At 34.2% G+C, this 21,622-nt stretch overlaps 1 protein-coding gene across 8 annotated transcripts in view; it reads left to right on the top strand.

Moving 5' to 3' along the window:
• The window catches only part of RASAL2 (RAS protein activator like 2), a 335,304-nt gene that overhangs the window by 174,207 nt on the left and 139,475 nt on the right, over positions 1–21,622 (top strand). For all 8 annotated transcript variants that reach the window (XM_078156478.1, XM_078156477.1, XM_020984301.2 and 5 more), the window contains exon 3: positions 5,107–5,233. In XM_078156478.1, the coding sequence (XP_078012604.1) occupies positions 5,107–5,233 (127 nt within the window). The remainder of the gene's footprint in view (positions 1–5,106; positions 5,234–21,622) is intronic.

The raw sequence follows: 21,622 nt of genomic DNA, 5'->3' as shown, positions 1-21,622 counted from the left end.
TCAGAAGGAGAGGGTAGAACGAAGGGAATTTCCAGAGTTCAACAATTAAATGTGCCAAAGAAATCAAGAAAGATGAGGATTGAGATAAGGCTATATGATTGGCAGTTAGGATCTCATTGGTGACTTTGGAGACAACAGTTTTAGTTGAAGGATGGAGCCAGAAGTCAGACTGTAAGGGGCTGAGAACTGAGTGAGCCTTTGGAGGCAATGAACAGAGACACCTTAAACTCAACATGCCCCAACTGAACTCATTATCTTTTGCTTCAGGCCTCCTTCTTCCCAACTTTTCCCATTATTGTTGAGAGCACCATCATCCTTCTAGTCACCTAGGCTCCCAACCTTGGTGTTGTCCTTGACTTCTCATGCTCACCACATGTATACATTTTGTTGTTAAGTCCTATTGATCCAACTTATATGTTTCTTATGTATATATAACTGTCGTATTATATTATATTATATTATATTATATTATATTATATTATATTATGTTATGTTATGTTATGTTATGTTATATTATATTATATCATATTATATCATGTTATATTATATTATATTATATTATATTATATCATATCATATCATATCCTATCCTATCATATCATATTACATTATATTACATTATATTGCATTGTATTGAATTATATTGTATTGTATTGTATTATATTGTATTATTTTGTATTGTATTATATTATATTATATTATATTATATTATATTATATTATATTATATTATATTATATTATATATTATATTATATTATATTATATTATATTATATTACATTATATTATATTATGTTGTATTATGATATATTCATCATATTATATTATATATATTCTTTTATATATTTGCTGTTCTCTTGTCTGACGCTACCATTCCCGGGTGCGAGCCCTTGTTATCTCACCCCTCAAATACAGCAATAGCCTGGTGGTTTGTTTGCCTGCCATAAGTCTCTTCCCTATTTCAGTCATCTTGCATTCAGTTCTTTTTTTTAAAAAAATTAATTAATTAATTTTTATTTTTCAACATTCACTTCCATAAGCTTTTGAGTTTTAAATTTTCCCTCCTCCCCCAAGATGACATGCAATCTGATATAGGCTCTACATATACATTCCTGTTAAACATATTTTCACATTAGTCATGTTGTAAAGAAGAATTAGAACCAATAGAAGGGCATACAAGAAAGAAGAAACAAAACAAAACAAAACAGAAGAAAAAGAAGCAAATAGTATGCTTCAATCTGCATTCAGACTCTATAGTTCTTTCTCTGGATGTGGATGTCATTTTCTATCATGAGACTTCTCTTTTCTTTTCTTTTTTTTGCTTTTTGGTGAGGTAGTCGGGGTTAAATGACTTGTACAGGGTCACACAGCTAGTAAGTGTCAAGTGTTTGAGGCCAGATTTGAACTTAGGTGCTCCTGACTCCAAGGCTGGAGCTCTATCCATTTCACCACCTAGCTGCCCCTATCATGAGACTTTTGGAGATGTCTTAGATCCTTGCATTGCTGAGAAGAGCTAAGTCTAGCAAACTCAGTCATCACATAATGTGGCTTTTACTGTGTACAATGTTCTCCTGGTTCTGCTCATTTCACTCAGCATTAGTCCATACAAGTCTTTCCAGGTTTTTCTGAAGTCTGCCTGCTCATCGTTTCTTATAGCACAATAGTATTCCATTACATTCATATACCACAACTTGTTCAGCCATTCCCCAATTGATAGGCATCTCCTCAATTTCCAATTCTTTGTCACCACAAAAAGAGCTGCTATAAATATTTTTGTACATGTGGGTCCTTTCCCCATTTTTATGATCTCTTTGGGATACAGCCCTAGAAGTGCTATTGCTGGGTTAAAGGGTATGCACATTTTTATAGCCCTTTGGGTATAGTTCCAAATTGCTATCCAGAATGGTTGGATCAGTTCACAACTCCACCAACAATACATTAGTTTTCCAATTTTCCCACATCTTCTCCAACATTTATCGTTTTCCTGTTTTATCTTGTTAGCTAACCTGATAGATGTGATGTGATATCTCAGAGTCATTTTGATTTTCATTTCTCTAATCAATAGTGATTTAGAGCATTTTTTCATATGATTATAGATAGCTTTGATTTTTTCCTCTGAAAACTGCCTGTTCATATCCTTTGACTATTTATCAATTGGAGAATGATTTGTATTCTTATAAATTTGACTTAGTTCTCTATATGTTTTAGAAATGTGGCCTTTATCAGAGATATGGATTGTAAAAATTCTTTCCCAGTTTTCTGCTTCCTTCCTAATATTGGTTGCACTGGCTTTGTGCAAAAACTTTTCAATTTAATGTAATCAAAATTATTCATTTTGCATTTCATAATGTTCTCTATCTCTTGTTTGGTCATAAATTCTTTCATTCTCCATAAATCTGACAGGTAAACTATTCCTTGCTCTCCCAGTTTGCTTGTAGTATCAGCCTTTATCTCAAAATTGTGTACCCATTTTGACTTTTACATTCAGTTCTTAAAGTGTTCTTCATAAAGCACAGGTCAGACCATGTCGCCACCATATTCAATAAATTTCATTGGCTCCCTGTCACTTCCAGGACCAAATACAAAATCCTCTGGTGATCAAAGCCCTGTATAACCTTTTCCCCTCATCCCCTCATCCCACATTTAAACTCACAAAGATGATTCTTTCTGAGCCAGGCGAGGCATTCTTTCCACTGTGCCACCTAGCTGCCCTAGTCATGTGACTTAACTGGGGTCAAAATAGTAGTGTTGGGGCAGCTAGGTGGCACAATGGATGGATCACCAGGCCTGGAGTCAGGAGGACCTGAGTTCAAATCTGGCCTCAGACCAGACACTTGACACTTACTAGCCGTGTGACCCTGGACGAGTCACTTAACCCCAATTGCCTCACCAAAAAAAAAAAAAGTAGTCTTGCCATTTAGTTGAAAACACACACACACACACACCTGCCTACCTAGCTGTCTTTCTTACACTGTCCATATGTTAACCTCTCCTTCTTGGCCTACCTCTGTTTCTCGTCATATGTATCTCTTGATGATGTTTCTTTATACCATTTCTGACTAAGCTGCCACAGGTAATATCCTGGGACTTATCTAAATCTGTATGATGTATTTTCCCGTTGCCTTTTAGGTCAATTTTGATTTTTTTTTTGTAACACTGTGGTATTCACAGAATTATGGCAGCAATATAGCAGATATTAAAAATGGGGCTTTTATGGTTGTAAGAAGATGGAGATCATTTTGCTCACTCCTCAGTTTGTTCCTACTTTATCTCTTCTTCCCATTCTAGGCTAGCTTACTGTCCTTATGCAGTGCTTATATTACATAAATGTATTGAAGGAGCAACTTAGTGGTTTGCATGCCTGACTGCTTGTCATATTATGGGCAGTATGTGTTCTTGAGCTACTTTGTTTTTCCAGTCTTGATGGCTAGACTAATCTTTTCATTTGTTTGAGTGATTGTATATCTCATTGATGAGATCTTATAGTGTCCCAAGGCTTGATACAATCAAGTATATTATCATCCAGAAACAGGAGCTACTCTCTCTTGTCAATTGGCATTATATATATAGAATGTTTCACAAAGCTTTAAGCACTATATGAATTTCCATGAAAGTGGGCAACAAATCAATAGAAACAGTAAGTATGTGAAAGTAAATTATAATGATAAAAAATGCACCAAAATTTGGGGTTGCAACTGAAGTTCTCAGTGGGAAAAATCATATCCTTAAAAACATGCATTAAAAATAGAAAGACAGAAATAATTAAATAGGCATTTAAAATAATTAGAAAGCCAACAAATAACAAACATAAAATAAACCCAAATGAATAAATATTAAAATTTAGAGGAGAAATAAACTGGAAACCAAAAGACTATAGAAATCACAAATGAAACTTAAAAGCTGGTTCTTTGGAAAGACTAATAAAACCAATAACTCTTTAGCCATTCTAAATAAAAAGAAGTGAACAGATAGTCACATTAATAAAATATTAAATAAGCAAAGTGAAACCACAGTAAAACCAGAAGAAATATAACAAATAATCAGTACCTATTATACCCAATTATGAGGTAACAAAACTGAGAACACAAAAGAAATTAGGAGTACTCTCAAAATATAAAGCATACAAACTGAAGACCAAGTAGATAGATAACCCAGTCTCAGAAAAAGAAATAGAGCTAATTTTAAGGGAACTAGCCTCACCAGTCCCCAACTCCTTTACCCTCTCCTCCCACCCCACTCCCCCCAAAAAAAATCCTGGTCTTGATGGATTCCCAAGAGAATTCTATTAAATTTAGAAAGAGAGCACCCTCCCAGAATCCCCTTATGACGTAAATGTAGTCCTAATAGCTAAACCGAAGAAAGATAAAACACAGAAGGAAAATTATAGACCAACATCATTAGTGAATATTGATTTGCAATTTTTAAACAACATCTCATTAAACGGACTACGATGGTTTATCCAAGAAATCATTTATTATGATCAGATTGGATTTATACCAGGAGAACAAGAATGGTTCAATATCAAGAAAATAATCAACATAAACATTCATATTAAAAACCAAACATCCGAAACTACACGAATATCTTAATAGATGTAGTAGAAGCCCTTGACAAAGTACAACACTCATTTATGCTTAAAACTCTTTATGTTATAAATATAGCAGACCATTTTGTTAATGTCATGAAAATATCACCTACAACAGATCTACATGGAACCTATTTCTCAGTAAATATGGGAGTAAAGCAAGGATGCCCACTCTCCTCACTAAAATATGAGACTGTTTTGGAAATGCTATGGTTTTTTTTTTCCTGGAATATTATCCTTTTTTAACTTTTCTGAATATTTGTAGGCCATGGGGTAAAAGAGTGTGTGTGTGTGTGTGTGTGTTTACATACTTAATCTTCCTTATGTGGAATACTAGTCCTTCCTATATAAACCTCTGAAAAAGGAACCTACAGTGTTGTGTAACCTTACTTGTTAAACCATGCCACATTTTTTCTGCTGGGCTTTCTGAGTACTCCACTTTCTTTAATGATAATTTTGTTCAGTTATGATGTAGTTAAACACGATCCACCATTAAGTGTCCTTTTTGTTGTTTAACCTAGATACCAGTGGAGGGGGGCCAGGATCAGCAGACAGATTCCACGAAAGGGAGATGCCTACGGAGAACTGTGAGTGTCCCCTCTGAGGGTCAGTTTCCTGAATACCCACCAGATGGCGCAGCCAAACTGGGTAAGCTGGTAAACAGAGGAAAGAATTTACTTTTATTGTGTGATTTATGTAGTTATTCTTGTGTTTTGTCTCATAAAAGGAATTTGTCAGAGTACTTTCTAAATTTTTGCGAACAATTTGTGTGGCATTGGTGTTAATTGTTCTTTGAAATTTTGATAGAATTGTCCTCTAGATCCATCAGAACCAGGTAGTTACTTTATAGGTAGTTCTATTTCTTTTTCTGAGATTGGATTATTTTAGATTTCTATTTGGTGTTATGCTACATGGAGTATTTTGTAATTTTGAAGGTAATTCTATCTTTCGTGTTCCTTCTTTCATTGGGATATAACGGTGCCATGTTCTGATCATTCTTTTTATTTCCTTGGGTTTTGTTAACTTTATCCATTTTCTACTTTGTTTTTTATTTTCTGCCTTTTAAAAAATATGGTTGTCTAAAGGTTTATCAATTTTGTCAGTCTTTTCAAAGAACTAAATTTTAGTTTCATCAGTATAGTCTTTGTTTTTCAGTTTATTTCTCTACTTTTTGAGATTTTCTCTTGTGCTTATTTTGAGATTGTTTATTGTTTTGGCTTCTAATTTTTAAAAAATGCATATTCAGTTCATTAATCATCCCCTTTTATGTTTTGTTAATGTATGTATTTTTCCTCTAAAGATTACTTTAGCTGCATTTCATAAATTTTGGAGTGTTATTTCATCGTTATCATCTTCTTTCACATAATTATTGTTTCTTGAGCTGTTCTTTGACTTAATACTTATTTAGGATTTTATTATTGTCTTCCTTTAGATCCATGTATTTTGTTTGTGCTTTCTGAATTGATTACTATTTTTATCACTTTATGATTTTTAAAAGTTGCATGTAGTATTTCTGCCATGTTGTATTTATTTGCAAATCTCTGTACCTTGATATATGGTCAATATTTGCAAAACTGCCATATGGTGGTAAGAAAGATAGCATATTTTATAATGAACCTTTTAGAAATTACTATAACTCTTTTAATTCTAATTTCTCTAGTAATTTGTCCAGTTTTTTTACATTTGCCTTTTACTTATCTTTATGTTAAATTTTTCACTGAGAAATAAACATTAAAGTCTCTAGTTATTGTCTTACTATCTTTGTCTTCTTACAATAGTACAGTTAAGTTTTCTTTTATGAATTTAGGCACTGCCTTTTGGAATATAAAAATTCAATATTGGTGTTGAGTTGTTTTTGCTTTGTCTGATTACAATGATTATAACTCCTGGTTTGTTTGTTTATTCAGCTGATGCACAGTAAATTTTATTGAAGGGTCTCATTTTTATTTCATGTATGTTTTTTGGTTTTTAGATATGTTTCTAGTAAGCAACAGAGAATGGTATTTTGTTTCCTTATTCAATCTGCCTTTCTCATTTCACTGGACTTTTTAATCTAGTCACATGTAATGTTATAATAGTTTTATATTTTCTTCCATTTGTGTATCTACTGTTTTTTTCCTCAATTAGAATTCTGTTGTTGTTCCTCATTGAAGTCAATTCTTTGACCCTACAGTTATTTTTTCTTAATCTACTTTAAGGCAGTCCTTTTCCTCTAGGCTTCCTTGTTCCCAACCTCAGCCTTAGCCTTAGCTTTTTTTCTAGTTATATTTAATGTATTGATTTATTTTTCTTTCTTCACTTAGTAATCTTAATCTTCCCCCTTTTTTCTCATCTCCCCCCTTTCCCAGTTACATGGTTTATTACAGATTGCATCCTTACCTCCTACCCTTCTCTACACCTTCTTTTGTTTGTTTTTTCTTGTGTCTTTTTCTAAGGATTTCTTTACTTATAATCTAATTCTTCCCCTCTTTTCCTTTCTCAGTTAACTGATTTATTCAAAAAATTTTCTGTATTTCCTATTATTTCCCTCCAACTTCTTTTATTGGTTAGCTTTTTTCTTTTATGTTTTTTTCTAAGAAGAATTTCTTTGTCTTGTTCTCTTCATTAATTCCTTTTTTTTGTATATTCTGACTTTTATTCTTTGATTCATGGTGTGAATGCTTATTTATTCCTTCGTTAGCCTGTCTCTTTCTCATGGAATTCAGTTTCTGAAGTTTTAAGTTTGAATACCCTCTTCTAGCCAATTTCTTTGTTATTGCCTTGTTAGATCTTGCTCCTTTTTTTCTGTTGTACTTTACTGTCAGAAGTAGCTCTTTATGAGGGATGTAATTCAGCTAGAGCCATTGCCTAATGGCACTAGAGACAGAAGTTTCCTTATATCCCAAATCCTGTGGTGCAGTTCTATTTCTGCCCCTACACACACACACACACACACACACACACACACACACACTCACTCACACACTTATTCTCTTTCCAATTTACCATGTAAACAGTTCTCTGGATCCAAAGGCTGGTTCTCTGTTCACCTTTCTGGGTATCCAGTTGCCCCTAGTAGCTCAACATTTTCCTTTTCCTGGGGCAGGATGTTGTCTCAGAGGAAATAATGTACTTCTATATCAACTCCTTTAATATTAGACCCATTAGTCCCCATTTTCCATCATAGAATATAATTTCTGCAGTGGGTATGTTCTTTAATGGGACCCTGTCTCCACTGGATGGCAGACCTCTACCTTTCAATCTATCATTTCTTTCCTTCCCTTTTTCCACCTCTTCCATTCATCTATCACTCTGTCTATTACTGAGAGACTACAGGACTTATCTTTCCTTTATTGTTTGACCACAGACTTGTGGGTAATTGCAGCAAGGTGCTGGAAGAAGGACATGGATGAGCATTCTGACAGTTTCTGTAACAGAAAGAAAATCTCTTAGTGGGTCCCAAAGCATATGCCTCTGGGTTAAAAATGTGCCTTTTTAGAATATAGAGGCTGATAGGGGAAGGGCTATTAAGAGAGGGCATTATAGATTAGCATTCTCAACTGTTGATTCATAAGCAATTACCTTCTTAAGAATCATTGCCCTTTTTGTCCTGTAGATTCAGCTGTAATTGCTCTGCCTATGACTTATAATCCCTCCTTTGGGGTTTTTTGAGAATTAATAGTGACTGAAGAAAATGTCTAATCCTCAATTTTGTTAGTCATGTGACTCAAGAATGATATATCTCTTTATAGAGAAGAAAATAGATGTTCCTAGCATTTAATATTTGATATTCATGAAGCAGATTAATTCCTTTATTAAGACCTTCACAGTTCCTTTTAAAATAAGATTGTTATTACATATATCTTTAAAAATGGAACACTAAACTCTGCTAAGAAATATTTTTATTTTTGAAGAAACGGCATTAAAATTACCATGAAAGAGTAATACATTCTTGTTAATTTGGAATTTGGGTTTACTTAGTCATTCCAAAGATCATGTGTCTCATTCTCCCACCTTCTGTTGCTTTTCATTTACACTGCACATCTTGAATAGTCATAATTATTTGCACGTTGTCTCTACTATTAGAATGTCAGATCCTTGAGAGAAGTGGCCATGTTTTTGCTTTTCTTTCTGGTTCTGTCGCTTAGCACAGACCTGACACATTGTTGTTCAATTGTTCAGTCACATCCCACTCTTTGTGACTCTGTAATCATGAAGCACACCAATACCATCCATGGTATTTCCTTGGCAAAGACATTGTAGTGATTTGCCATTTTCTTTTCCAGTGGATTAAGGCAAAAAGAGGTTACGTGACTTGCCCCTAGGGTCTCACAGCTAGTTAGTATCTGAAATCAGATTTGAACTCAGGTCTTCCCTGATTCTAGGCTCTATGCCTTATCCATTGAGCCATCTAGCTGCCTCATCTAGCTGACCTGACAAATAGTAAGCATTTAATACAATGCTTGTTAACTAACTGATTATAGTAAAAATAAAGTAGAACATTCTGGTTTGTAATCAGATGAAATAAAGGATGTAAAGCTTTTGTAAACTTTAAAGCACTTTGTGAATGTTAACTGTTGTCATTAATAATGAAAATGGTTGATACTGCCCTTTTCTATCTTAAATTTTTTTGAAACCTGAGTGATCAGTAATGTAATTTTTTAAAAGTTTAAAGATGCCATTTAATAATGACAATGAAAATCCATAGACATAATCCTGAGCTATCTAAACCAGGAATGCACACTATTTTAGAGAGCTGTCTCAACTAGTACTTCTATCTTTCTTTTTGTGGGAGGGAGTTTGCTTTACAGCTAACTTCATCTAGTTATTTGTAACATCACCTAGACAAACAAATGATTATTGTTTACATATGTACTTTAAAAGAATAAACAGGTATCAATCAAGTGATTTCACTGTCACATCATAAGAAGTAATATTTTATTCTCCCCACCCTATCAAATGTGATTGTGATAACTATTTTTTTTCTTTTTCATGGGTCCTCAAACCAAATTTACTTAGTATAGATGAGGCCAATAATCCAAAGCAAGGGATCTTACTTGAATAAAGAGTAGCCATTTTATTATCTAAGCTTGAGAGGGTACTTGCCAACATGGTATTGTATCATAGTAAAAGATATAACGTAATTCCATTATCTTAGCTCAGATCAAAAGTTTTTAGCTCCATTGACGATAGAATTGTTATTTTGTCATGATCTTTCAAGTATATTAATGAAAAACTAATAGATCTATTAAAAGATTTCTTTATTTTAGCTTATCTTTGAAACCCTCTGGCAAGCCAAAAAACAGACATCATGAAGTTCTAGTTCCAGTTCTTCAATGACTGTCAGCATCTTCATTTTAATTAATTTTGGTTAACTGTTTGTCTTCCTTAAATGGTAGGGTTCAATTCCATGGATGGGGTAAGTGCTGGGATAAGAGTTAGGAGGGGTGCTTGGGAATGGTGCCAGATATGACTGGAGTATAAAGACAAAAAAATTTCAATAAACCTAATTAAAAAAAAAAACCATAAAGCTAGGCATTTAGCCTAGCCTTTTTCTTTTTTTTTCTTTTGGCAAAATTAATCATGTGGTAGTTGAGGAGAATGTTATAGATCTAGTTAACCTTGATTTCAGCAAATCATGCTATTTTTGTGGAAAGAGCTAGAAAATAGTGTCTTAGATTCATACCTGTTTGAGTAAGCACAAAGATAAAGAGCTAGAAAATAGTGTCTTAGATTCATACCTGTTTAAGTAAGCACAAAGATTAGTATTTAATACTTCAATGTCATCTTGGAAGGAGGGCTTCACAGAAATGTCCCAGAGATCTGTATTTGCCTATGGCTGTTACACATTTTTTATCCTGCAGCAGTCTATTGAAATTCCAAATAGGGCAAGCTCATAGGTCTGTTGTCAAGTTCAGGAACTTGAACTCAGACTAGAGTCTGAATTCTGCAATGATCAGACTTTTCTTTGGATCAGACCACTTTGGGAGCAATGAAAACTTGCCCCCAGCCTGAGTTCTCCCTTGGTTGCTTGAATATCCCTTGAATGTCTAATACTCAGTGTTCCAAGAAAAGAGCTGTATAACCAAGCTAGAAGTTCATAGAGCCTGGCCATAACATAAAGTCCAAAGTCAGAAAGAAAATAGACTGAAGGATCAGCAAACAAACAATGAAAAAGAATGCCACCATTGATGAGTACAGAGGCACTCAAGACACAAACCCAGAAAAACAGAATATCTCTGCAACATCTACAAGGATAGCCTTAAAGAAAAAACACAGGTTGGACACAAATTAGATTATAATTCCTAGAAAAGATGAAGCAAGAGTTTTTAAAAAGAAAAAAGAGTTTAAAATGTTTTTACCAATGGAAGAAGAATACTAAGGGAAAACAATAGAAAAGGAGTGAGAGCTATGGAAGAAAAAAATTGGAAAGAGAATTAACAGTTTGACATAAGAGATATAAAACCTTGTCCAAGCAACAAACTCTCAGTTAATTAGAATAAACCAAATAGAACCTAATGACTCCTTGAGACAGTATTATTATTAAAATATTAAAAGCAAAATCAAAAACTGGAAAAATTAACGTAAGACATCTCATAAAAAAATAGCTGTTTTGGAAACATTGAGAGATAATTTAAGAATCATTAGACTTCTTGAAAGCCATGATAAAAAATGGATCTAAAACAACATACTTCAAGAAATCATAAATGAAAACTTCCCAGATTCCTTAGACCCAAAAGGCAAAATAGAAATAGAATCCACTTATCACTTCTGGAAAGAAACGTCAAAATGAAAAAATTCTACAAGCAGCCAGAAAGAATTCAAATAATAAGGAGGCACAGTCGGAATTTGACAGTCAACACTGTAAAAGAGTAGAGAACTTAGAACACTGTATTCCAGAAGACAAAGGCTATATAGGCTTATATCCAAGAATACCTTGCCCAGCAAAACTGAGTATAATCCTGCAGGGGAAACAGTGGAACTTTATTGAAATACAGGGTCTCCAAGCATTACTGATAGCAAGAGCAGAGCTCTGTAGAAACTTTGAAATTCAAACACAGAAATCAAGAGAAACATAAAATGATAAAAATGAATGAACAATGAAAAGGGACTAGATAAGGGTAAACTGTTTATATTCTAATATTGGAAGGAGGTACATGTGCTCCTTTTGAACTCTTATTATTATTGGGGTCAATAGAGGGGGAGGTCTGCTTTGACAGACAACCTGGGAGTGGTTCTGTTACATTCAAAGAAGATTGGAAAGGTAGGGAAAGCATAATACTCTCATGCAATATGAGAGTAAGGTTAGAGAAAATTATCTTTCATAATTGGGACATGGAAGTAGAAGGAGTAGAAGGAGGCAGGTTTGGAGGGACAGTTGACATTTGAACCTCACTGTCATTTTTAACTAGTCAAAGAATGTTGCATAGGTACAAATACCATTGGGACAGAAATAAATTTCTCCTTACAGGAAAATAGGGTGGAAAGAAGAGAAGGGGAAATTAGAGGAAAGGTAGATCAAAGGAAGGATTCACCCTAAGCAGAATGTACTCAAACTAAGGAAGTACAAAAAAGCTTTTTTTCCATCCTTTTTTTTTTTGCAGTGGAATTAATTGGGGAATGGCTGAACAAGTTATGATTTTTAAGCATGATGGAATACTATTGTGCTATAAGAAATAATGAAGGGAGTGATTTCAGAGAAACCTGGGGAAACATTTATGAACTGATGCAGACTGAAGTGCATAGAACCAGTAGAACCATTTATCAATAACAATATCATAAAGGCAAAAACCTTGGAAAGACATAGCAACTATGATTAGTGTAATGACCGATCATGATTCCAGAGGACTCATGATGAAACATGTTTCCCATCTAATAGAAAGGCAAAATGTTCACTTTAGAATGAGATGTGTGTATGTGTGAATGTGCGTAGTTGTGTATGACATGGCCAACGTGGAAATTTGTTTTGCTTGGCTGTATGTGTTTATAACCAGAATTTGGTTTTCTGTTCTCAAATGAGAGGATGAGGTGGAAGAGAGAAGACAGATTTTTGCTAATTGAAAAAAAAAATAATTGTTTTAAAAAGCTACCACACAGAGGGAAATAGAAAGGTGCATAAAGCAAGTGCCCTGGATGCTCTACCTCATTCCTCTCCTGGCTGTACTGTGGACTTTCTCTGCCATCCTTTGCCTACCTACCTTTATTTATACCTTTCTCCCTTTTCAGTTTCCCTTTATGTATTATTTTCGCTGATTAGAATGTAAGCTCCTGTCTTTCTACTTCTGTGTGTAATTCCAGTGCTTTGTAAAATAAATAATAAAACAAAATTAAAAATAGCTGACATTTATGCGGTGCTTTAAGCTTTTCGAGCACTTTATGGACATCTCATTTAATCCTCACAATCCCTCTGTGAGCTCAATTTTGTTATTTAGAGCCCTATTTTTCAATTAAGTAAACTACAGCCAAGAGAAGTTATGTGGCCTGCCCAAGGTTTTACATCTGGTTCGTATCTGGGGCAGGATTCAAACTCTGGTTTTCCTGACTCCAAGTCCAGATGATCAATAAGGAATTCTGAAAAAGGAAACAAGACTAAAGGATGTTATTAAGGAATTGTTTGAAAATAAAAGATGACGGTCTGGTCCCGTGGTGAGAGAGTGGGGGATACCAGGTTGTTGACGAGAATGCTTGGGTGCACCTGCCTTGTGGCAAACTTTCAAGAAGATATGGACAAGAATTGTACAGACTGGGTAGGTCTGGATAAGTTTCAGTCAGCATCATTGGAGGTAACTCTTAAATCATGGAGATCATGGGCTGTGGATCTTTGAGGCATCAGCAAGTGAGACAGTACTCTTCTGGTTCTGTAGCGCTCTTAACTCCCTATAATAGCTCTCTATTTAGTTGAAGTTTCTAGGCAAAAATAATATTAGCTGGCTAAAATATAAACTACAAGGTAATGCAAGTTATCCATTTTAAATAATTTCTTTAATAATTCAGGGAACTTTCTAATATTTTCTTATTAAGGTTCGTGCCCAGTTGTTTTTTCTTTCCCTTCATTTCTGGTTATATCTCTATATTTTAATGGTTTCATTGAGGGCTATCTGTTGGGGTTTTGTTGTTGTGTTGTTTTGTTTTATTATTAAGGGCAGTGCATCCCTTTGCTTGTATAGGACATATCTTGGATCTAGTCTTGGATCTCAATGGACTATATTGTAGGTAAATTAGTAACTAAAAACAGTTGTACTTTCACCTTATTTATTGCATCTTAAAAACACAACAAAACAAAGTTCTGTTAACCTAATTTAGAAATTATATAAACTAGAATCAGAACACAAGTAATGAGTAATTATTAATTAACATAATAGATTGGGTTGGTTAACATCCTTATATTAGAATTAAAGAGCACTCTAGATTCCAGTTTCACTACTAGAAAATCAGCTGGTCTTAGTACTCCTATCTTCTTTTAAAATAAAATTCTCCAATGTATTATTCATTTTTAAGCAAGCTCTTCTCTTTAAATTTTGAGCTCCAAATTCTCTCCTTCACTCCTTCACCCATTGAGAAAGCAAGCAAATGATATCACTTATACAAGTAAAGTCATCAAAACAGTATTTCTGTATTAGCCATATTGCAAAAAAAAAGGGGGGGAAATAAAGCAAGAAAAGTATACTTCATTTTGCATTCAGAGTTTATTATTTCTCTCTCTGGAGGTGAATAGCATTTTTTCATTGTGAGTCTTTTAGAATTGTTTTTGGTCAGTTCATTGATCAGAGTAGCCAAGTCTTTCACAGTTGATCATTAAAACATTGTGTTACAACACTGTATACAGTGATATTCTGGTTCTTCTCATTTTACTTTGCTTTGGTTCATATAGTTCTTACTTTTTTTTTTCCAGGAAACCACCCCTTCATCATTTTAGTTGCACAATAGTACTCCATCATAATCATATACCACAACTTGTTCAGTTATTCCCCAGTTGATGAGCATCCCCTCAATTTCCAATTCTTTGATACAACAAAAAAAAAAAGAACTGCTATAAATAGTTTTGTTACATATAGGTCCTTTTCATTTTTCTTTGATCTTTTCTGGTGGTAAGACGTAGTAGTGGTATTGCAAGATCAGATGATATAGACATTTTAATAGCCCTTTGGTCATAGTTCCAAAATTGTTTTCCAAAATGTTTAGACCAGTTCACAAATTCAACAATTGATTAGTGTACATATTTTCCCTCATCCCTTCTAGGATTTGTCATTTCTGATAGGTATGAGGTGGTACCTCCGAGTTACTTTAATTTGCATTTCTCTGATCAATAGCGATTTAGAGTATTTTTATACATTACTATAAATAACTTTGATTTCTTTGCCCATTCATGTCCTTTGACCATTTATCAATTGGGGAATGACTATTTTTTACAAATTTGACTCAGTTCCCTATATATTTGAGAAATGAAACTTATCAGAGAAACTTGTTATGCATTTTTTAATATTACTTCATTGTCTGTGGTACCTTTTAGCAAAATATAGTTTCCCTGATTATCTCTTTTATTTAAGTCTGTTTGTGCTTTTTCTATGTCTGAAATCATGATTGCTTCCCCTTGCCTTTTTCACTTCAGCTGAAACCTAACTGATCCTGCTCCAGCCCTTCATTTTAACTCCATGTGTCTTTTTCTGTTTCAAATGTGTATCTTGTATACAACATATTGTTGATTCTGGTTTTTAATTCATTCTGCTATCCCTTTCTGTTTTGTGGGTGAGCTTATCCCATTCAACATTCATAGTTATGATTACTGTGTATTTCCATCCTGTTTTGTTTATCCTTCTCTCTCTTATTTTTATCCTGTCCCTCCTCAAAAATGTTTTGCTTCTGTATACTGCCTCTATTAATCTACCTTCTCTTTTGTCATCTCCCTCCCATATCTCTTATTCTTCTACCTTTGAACCAAGTCTGATGAGAGTAAGGTTCAATCATTGCCCTCCCACCCCCATTTTCACCTCCACTAAAAAAGCTCTTTGTTCCATGCCTCTTTTGTGAGAGAAAATTCTCCCCATTCTGTCTCTCCCTTTGACCTCCCAATGCATTCTTCTTTCTCATCCCTTAATTTTATCTTTTTTAGATATGATCCCATCATATTCAACTTACACTCATACCCTTGGTCTATGTATGCTCCTTCTAACTGTCCTAATAATGAGAAAGTTAGTAAGAGTTACAAGTATCATCTTTTCATATAGGGATATGAACAGTTTAACTTTGAGTCCCTTACGATTACTCTTTTATGTTTACCTTTTTATGCTTGTCTTGAGTCTTATGTGTTTCAATGTTAAATTTTGTTAAATTTTCAGCTCTGGTCTTTTCATCGGGAATGCTGCTCCAGCCCCTTATTTTAACTCTGTGTGTGTCTCTATTTCAAATGTGTTTCTTGTAAACAAAATATTGTTGGATTCTGGTTTCTAAACCATTCTTCTGTTTGCTTCTATTTTATGGGTGAGTTCATCCTTTCACATTCACAGCTATGATAATTAACTGTGCATTTCCCTTCTTTTTGTTTTCTTCTGTCTATCCTTTTCTCTCTGCTCTCCTCTCCTGTCCTTTCCTCTCCTCTCGTCTCCTTTCTTCTCCCTTCTCTAAACTTTGTTTTGTTTCTGCACAGTGCCTTCTTTTATCAAAGTCCCCATTCCCCCATTTCTCTTATCCCCTTCTCCTATAATTTCCTTTTGGGCAAGACAGATTTCTATCACCAATTTTGTATGTATATGTATATTCCCTTTTTGAACCAATTTATTGTGAGTGAGGTTGATGCATTGCCTGCCCCTCTCCCCCACCATTTTCCCCTAGAGTGTAAAAGCTCTTCTTTGGGTACTTCTTTTATGTGAGATAATTTTCTGCATTCTTCCTCCCCCTTTCCTCTTCTCCCAATGCATCCCTCTTTCTTGCCTATCCACTTTTTTTACATCATCTCAACATAATCAACTCGCTTCCACACCCACTTTCTATATGGAGTCCTTCTAACTGCCCTAATATAACATGTATCATCTTCCCATATAGAAAGATAAACAGTTTAACCTTGTTGAGTCCCTTAAGATTTTTCTTTCATGTTTACCTTTTTATGCTTCTCTTAAGTCTTGTATTTGAAAGTCAGATTTTCTATTCAGCTCTGATCTTTTCATCAAGAATGCTTGAAAGTCCTCTATTTCATAAGATTCCCATCCTGCTTATCATTTCTTATAGTACAATAATATTCCATCATAATCACATACCATAACTTGTTCAACCATTCCCCAAATGATGAGCATTCCCTCAATTTCCAATTCTTTACCCCCAGAAAAGAGCTGCTATAAATATTTTTATACATATAGGTTCTTTTCCTTTTTGTTTTTTCTCTCTTTTGGGATACAGACCCAGTAGTGGTATTGCTAGTTCAAAGGGTGTGAATTAACTAACATAATAAATTATGTTAGTGAGCTGTGCTATCCAAGGGTAAGTGGAAAATGTATTATCATTCTTCTTATTTTAACAGTAGGCACATTTTGATTCTAATTTTTTTTTGTTCCTCTACAGACAAATTAAAGTACTATTTTAATGAAAAAATGTAAGTTTGAATCTCTGTGTAATGTGACTTACAGAGATTATAGATTCCTTTTTGGCTAGTAGCAGAGACATGTTTAGTGTTTTTAGAAGACAAGTTACTAAAAGTGGTTAGTCTTTAAAAAAAATCACATGAGCAGATACATTTAGTAGCAAAGTATCAGCCAGTAATGTCTGAGCATATAATATTAGGAAAGCAAATGGAAGACTGAGTGAGAATGTGTTTCCCCATTCCTACTATGGAAGAAGTATAATCCATGTCTAAATTTTTTCTTAAAACCCAGCGAGTGAACTAGAAAAATGGTGATATTAGTTGGTCTTGGTCTGTGCTTCCATTTTTGCGACCATGGTGTAGTAGAAAGAAGAGAGTATTTGGAGTTGGTTTGCTTGGGTCTGAATCTTGCCTTGGGCAAATCTTTTCATTTCTGTAGCCTCCAGTTTCTTCATCTGTAAAATGAGACGATTGAATTAGATGACCTATGATGTTCCATCTAGTTCTAAATATTATTGAAAAGTAACTCTACATCTCTCATGAGGAAAGAATAGAAAAGATAGGAATACCTTTTCTTTGGAACATTCTCAAATAATTTGCAAAGTTGATCTGGTATGAGAGGAGGTGGAAGGGAGTCTTAGAAAGGTGTAGATAGCAGTAAGATGATAACAATAAAAAAATAAAATTGGAGAAAAAAACAGAGAGAACAACAACATTAGATATCTCCACCTCCATGCGTCTTTTTCAAACCACAGAAGCAGGGACAGATTTTAGCTGGTTTCCATGTTTTCAATTTTATTTGGAACCTTTGATGAATGAATACTAATAAAACCTTGAACTATATTGTCTTAGAAGATTTTACTATTAGATTTAGACCTGAAAAAAGATCACCAAGTTCAACCCCCTTAATTTACATTTAGGGAGACTTAGGCTCAGAGAGATTAAAAGACTTTCCTGGGGTCTCCCAGCTAGTAAGTATCTGAGGCAAGATTCAAACTCAGTTCTTCTGACTTCAAGTCCAGCACCCTACTCATTATGCAATCTGCCTTTTAAAAATTACTTCTCTTGATTCATATTTTGTCTTGACATATATATCTCATCCCTGTATTTAGAGTGGTGAATATAGTTTGCATATTTATGATGCAGATTGGATCATATTTGTTTTCTTGAAAATTTGGAATAGGAAGAAAATATATCAGAACTTCCTCAATTTGGCTTCCCACCGACCTGCTCTGATGAATTTGGAAATACATCCAACTCAGATGAGTAGAGCAAGATTAGTTAAACATTGCTTCATTAAAGTAGCTTTTCTTGTACTACAAGATTGTATAAGCTTTTCCAAAGTTTTCATCCTTATGTTTCAGTAGGACTGCTAAAACATATTGTAAAGTGTTTTAAGTTCGTGGTGTTCAGGATTTACCATCAGAATAACTCTTCTTGTAGGGGGAAAAAAAAGAACTCTCTTTTAATCCTCTGGCACTCTCCTTTCAAGTGATTTTTATGAAACCCAGTTCTTTTAGAAGAGAGTTGCCCTGATTGCCTATTATGTTGATATATATTGTGGATTGTGCCAGTTGCTTCCTATGGATGTGTTTCCCTTACACTTTAGTCTGTGTGTTTTAGTAGATAATCATTGTATCATACATCTTAGAGCTAGGAGGCATCTCAGAGGCCATCTAGTCCATTTTATACTCATTTTATAGATGAGGAAACTAAAACCTAAGGAAGTTAAGTGACTTGTCCCAAAGGTATACTCCCAGTAGTTTGTGAAGTATCTTTTTTTTCCCTATATAAGCTAGTACAAGACTTTTCTGTCATTTTAATTTTTTCTTTATAATATATCCTAGAAAATTACCTTATAATTTTGGTGTAGAATTTTAGAGCCAAAAAGGCCCTTAGAAATTATCTTATACAACTTTTTTAATAGATGAGGTAACAATTTTGGAGGGATCAAATGACTAACCCAATGCCATAATATTAGGTATATACATATTAAGTAGTAGTAGTAGTGGTACCAAGACTTAAACCTGTATCTAGCCCAGCACCTTGTTTTTTCTTTTGGCTAGGCAGTGGGGTTCAGTAACTTGCCCTGGGTCACACAGGCAGTAAGTGTTACCTGTCTGAGCCCGGATTTGAACTCACGTCCTCTGTACCACCTAGCTGCCCCTCCAGCACCTTTTTAAAGAATGCTATGAATTATTCATCCTTGTTTTGTCTCTGATTATTTTTTAATCCATTTCCTTATTCTGCCTTGTAGAATTTAGGGTAGTGGAAAAAACTAAAACATGCATGGCATAGGTATATGGCATTTTGCACATAGCCAGATTTGGTAAATATTTATTGGATTGAATTGGATACCCAGACATAGAAGCAAGTAAAAGGGACAGGAGATAGGGGGCCTTGATAACCCAAACAGAGAGAAGATCTTTATCTGTGGGTATTTTCACAATTAAAATTTTCTGAATGTTTTTGGTTTCTATGATCACATCAGTAACTTGTCAATATTAAAAAAAACCTCTGCTGCTTAATGAAGGAAGTAGAATTGGATAGAGAAGTGATTATTGTTAACAAGATGATTAGTGGAGCAACTCAATGAAATAAAACATTGGACGTGATTGAAAAGAAGAGAAATGGATGGCAGCAAGCATAGTATAGCATTAGCTATACAGTTAAGAGTTGCATAAAGAGAATGGAATGGGCACTAAAAAGTACTATGGAGCTAGATAAAATGTTAAACAAAGAAATTGTATGCAGACCAGTAGATAAGTCTTTCTGTCTTAAGTAGTTTGACAGGAGAAGACTTGGTGTCTAACAAGGATGCTTTTAGAAGATGAGTCAGTGAGCATTTGTTATGTTACTAAACAAGCATCTATTAAACACTCACTGTGTGCAAGGCAGTGTACTAAACACTGGGAACACAAAGAAAAAGTGGAAACAGTCCCTGGCTTTAAGGAGTGAACATGCAAAAGGAGGAATCAAAATGTATGTAAATGTGTTTAGACCTAAATGAACAACTGTAGTCAATGGAAAACAATTACACATATTTGTCTGTGAGCCAGTCCATGCACGTGCTACAACTTGGCAATCAAATTCATCATGTAATCAAAAACCAACCATTTTACTATAAATATACCAAAATAACATATCCAACCCAGGTTAGTATTAGTGTGTACTTTGACACTAGCAATTTATTAAAAAGCTTTAAGGTCCCTAATTTATTCAAAGAATGACATTATATACTTTTCCAAAAGAATAGCAGTCCCAAAGATCAGATGTTGATTATATATGTTTATATACAGCACAAGAATAAAGAACTAATTACATCATACTTCTCATAGATTTGAAAGTATGATGTCAGCAGATAAACCTTTCCCATTTATCCACTGCTAATACTGGTATCGAGAATGTATTTTAAATGATATTATTGGAGTCTTAGATACCACAATTTGGGATGCATTTTTCTCTTCGGTTTTTAAAATTATGCTTCTTTGATTGACAATTCTACATTATTTAAAAGTTGGCAGTTACACCCAAGTGATTTAATAGTCATCAGAAAGATGCTAAATTTAGTCACACCTTTCTCTAACAGGTCCTCCCTCCTAGGAGTCCTTTCCTTACCATCCTGCCCCTTCTCTCAACTCCTGGGTTCTTTGGGTAATATAATGTATTTTTAATTTTTCAATTTTTAAAATAAATTTTATTCATCTCTTTTGTTCTATATAAATACTTATTCCCTTCCCATAGAGCCATCTTATATAACAAAGAATATTTTTTTAAGGAGAAGAAAAAGAGGAAGAAGACAACAAAAGCATCAAAACCAATACACTGAAAAAGTCTGAAAACACATGCTATATTCCATATCTATGGATCTCCCACCTCTGCAAAGAACTAGAATGGGTGTGTCTCATAATTCTTCTCTGTGGTCATACTTGTTCTTTGTAATTTTAGACCATTCACTTTTGATTGTTTTGTGAGGATTCTTTCCATTTATATTGTCATGGATATTGTACATATAGTTTTCTTTCCATTCCTCTCTGTATCCAGCATATTGGTTATTCTTTATGGCATAGTAACATTCCATTCCATTCATGTAATGATTTGTTTTAGCCATTCCTCAACTGATGGGCATCTACTTTGTTTCTAGTTCTTTGCTACCACAAAAAATTGCTGCTATGAATTTTTTTTATGAATGTGGGGACTTTCTTCTTATCAGTGAACTCTTTGAGGTGTGTGCCTAATAGTGGATTCTCTTGTCAAAAGGTAAAGAGATTTTAGTGCTTTATATAATTTCAAATTGCTTTCCAAAATGGTTCTGGGTAGTATAATTCCTTTTCCTTTATTGGTAAGATCAAGCTTAAAGTAATACTCACACAACACCTTAGTAGGATATTAGCATTTGCATTCTATAAAAGTCTTACTGTATTCCAAGCACTGATGTGGTGATGTTGGCCACATAAACAAATCATTTTTATTTAAGGAACTCATTC

This window comes from Phascolarctos cinereus, unplaced genomic scaffold, assembly GCF_003287225.1.
Source record: "Phascolarctos cinereus isolate Bilbo 61053 unplaced genomic scaffold, phaCin_HiC Scaffold_5;HRSCAF=322, whole genome shotgun sequence".
In the NCBI taxonomy this organism is placed as follows: domain Eukaryota; kingdom Metazoa; phylum Chordata; class Mammalia; order Diprotodontia; family Phascolarctidae; genus Phascolarctos; species Phascolarctos cinereus.
The sequence above is the reverse complement of the archived record's forward strand: the minus strand, read 5'-3'. Positions and strand labels throughout refer to the sequence as shown.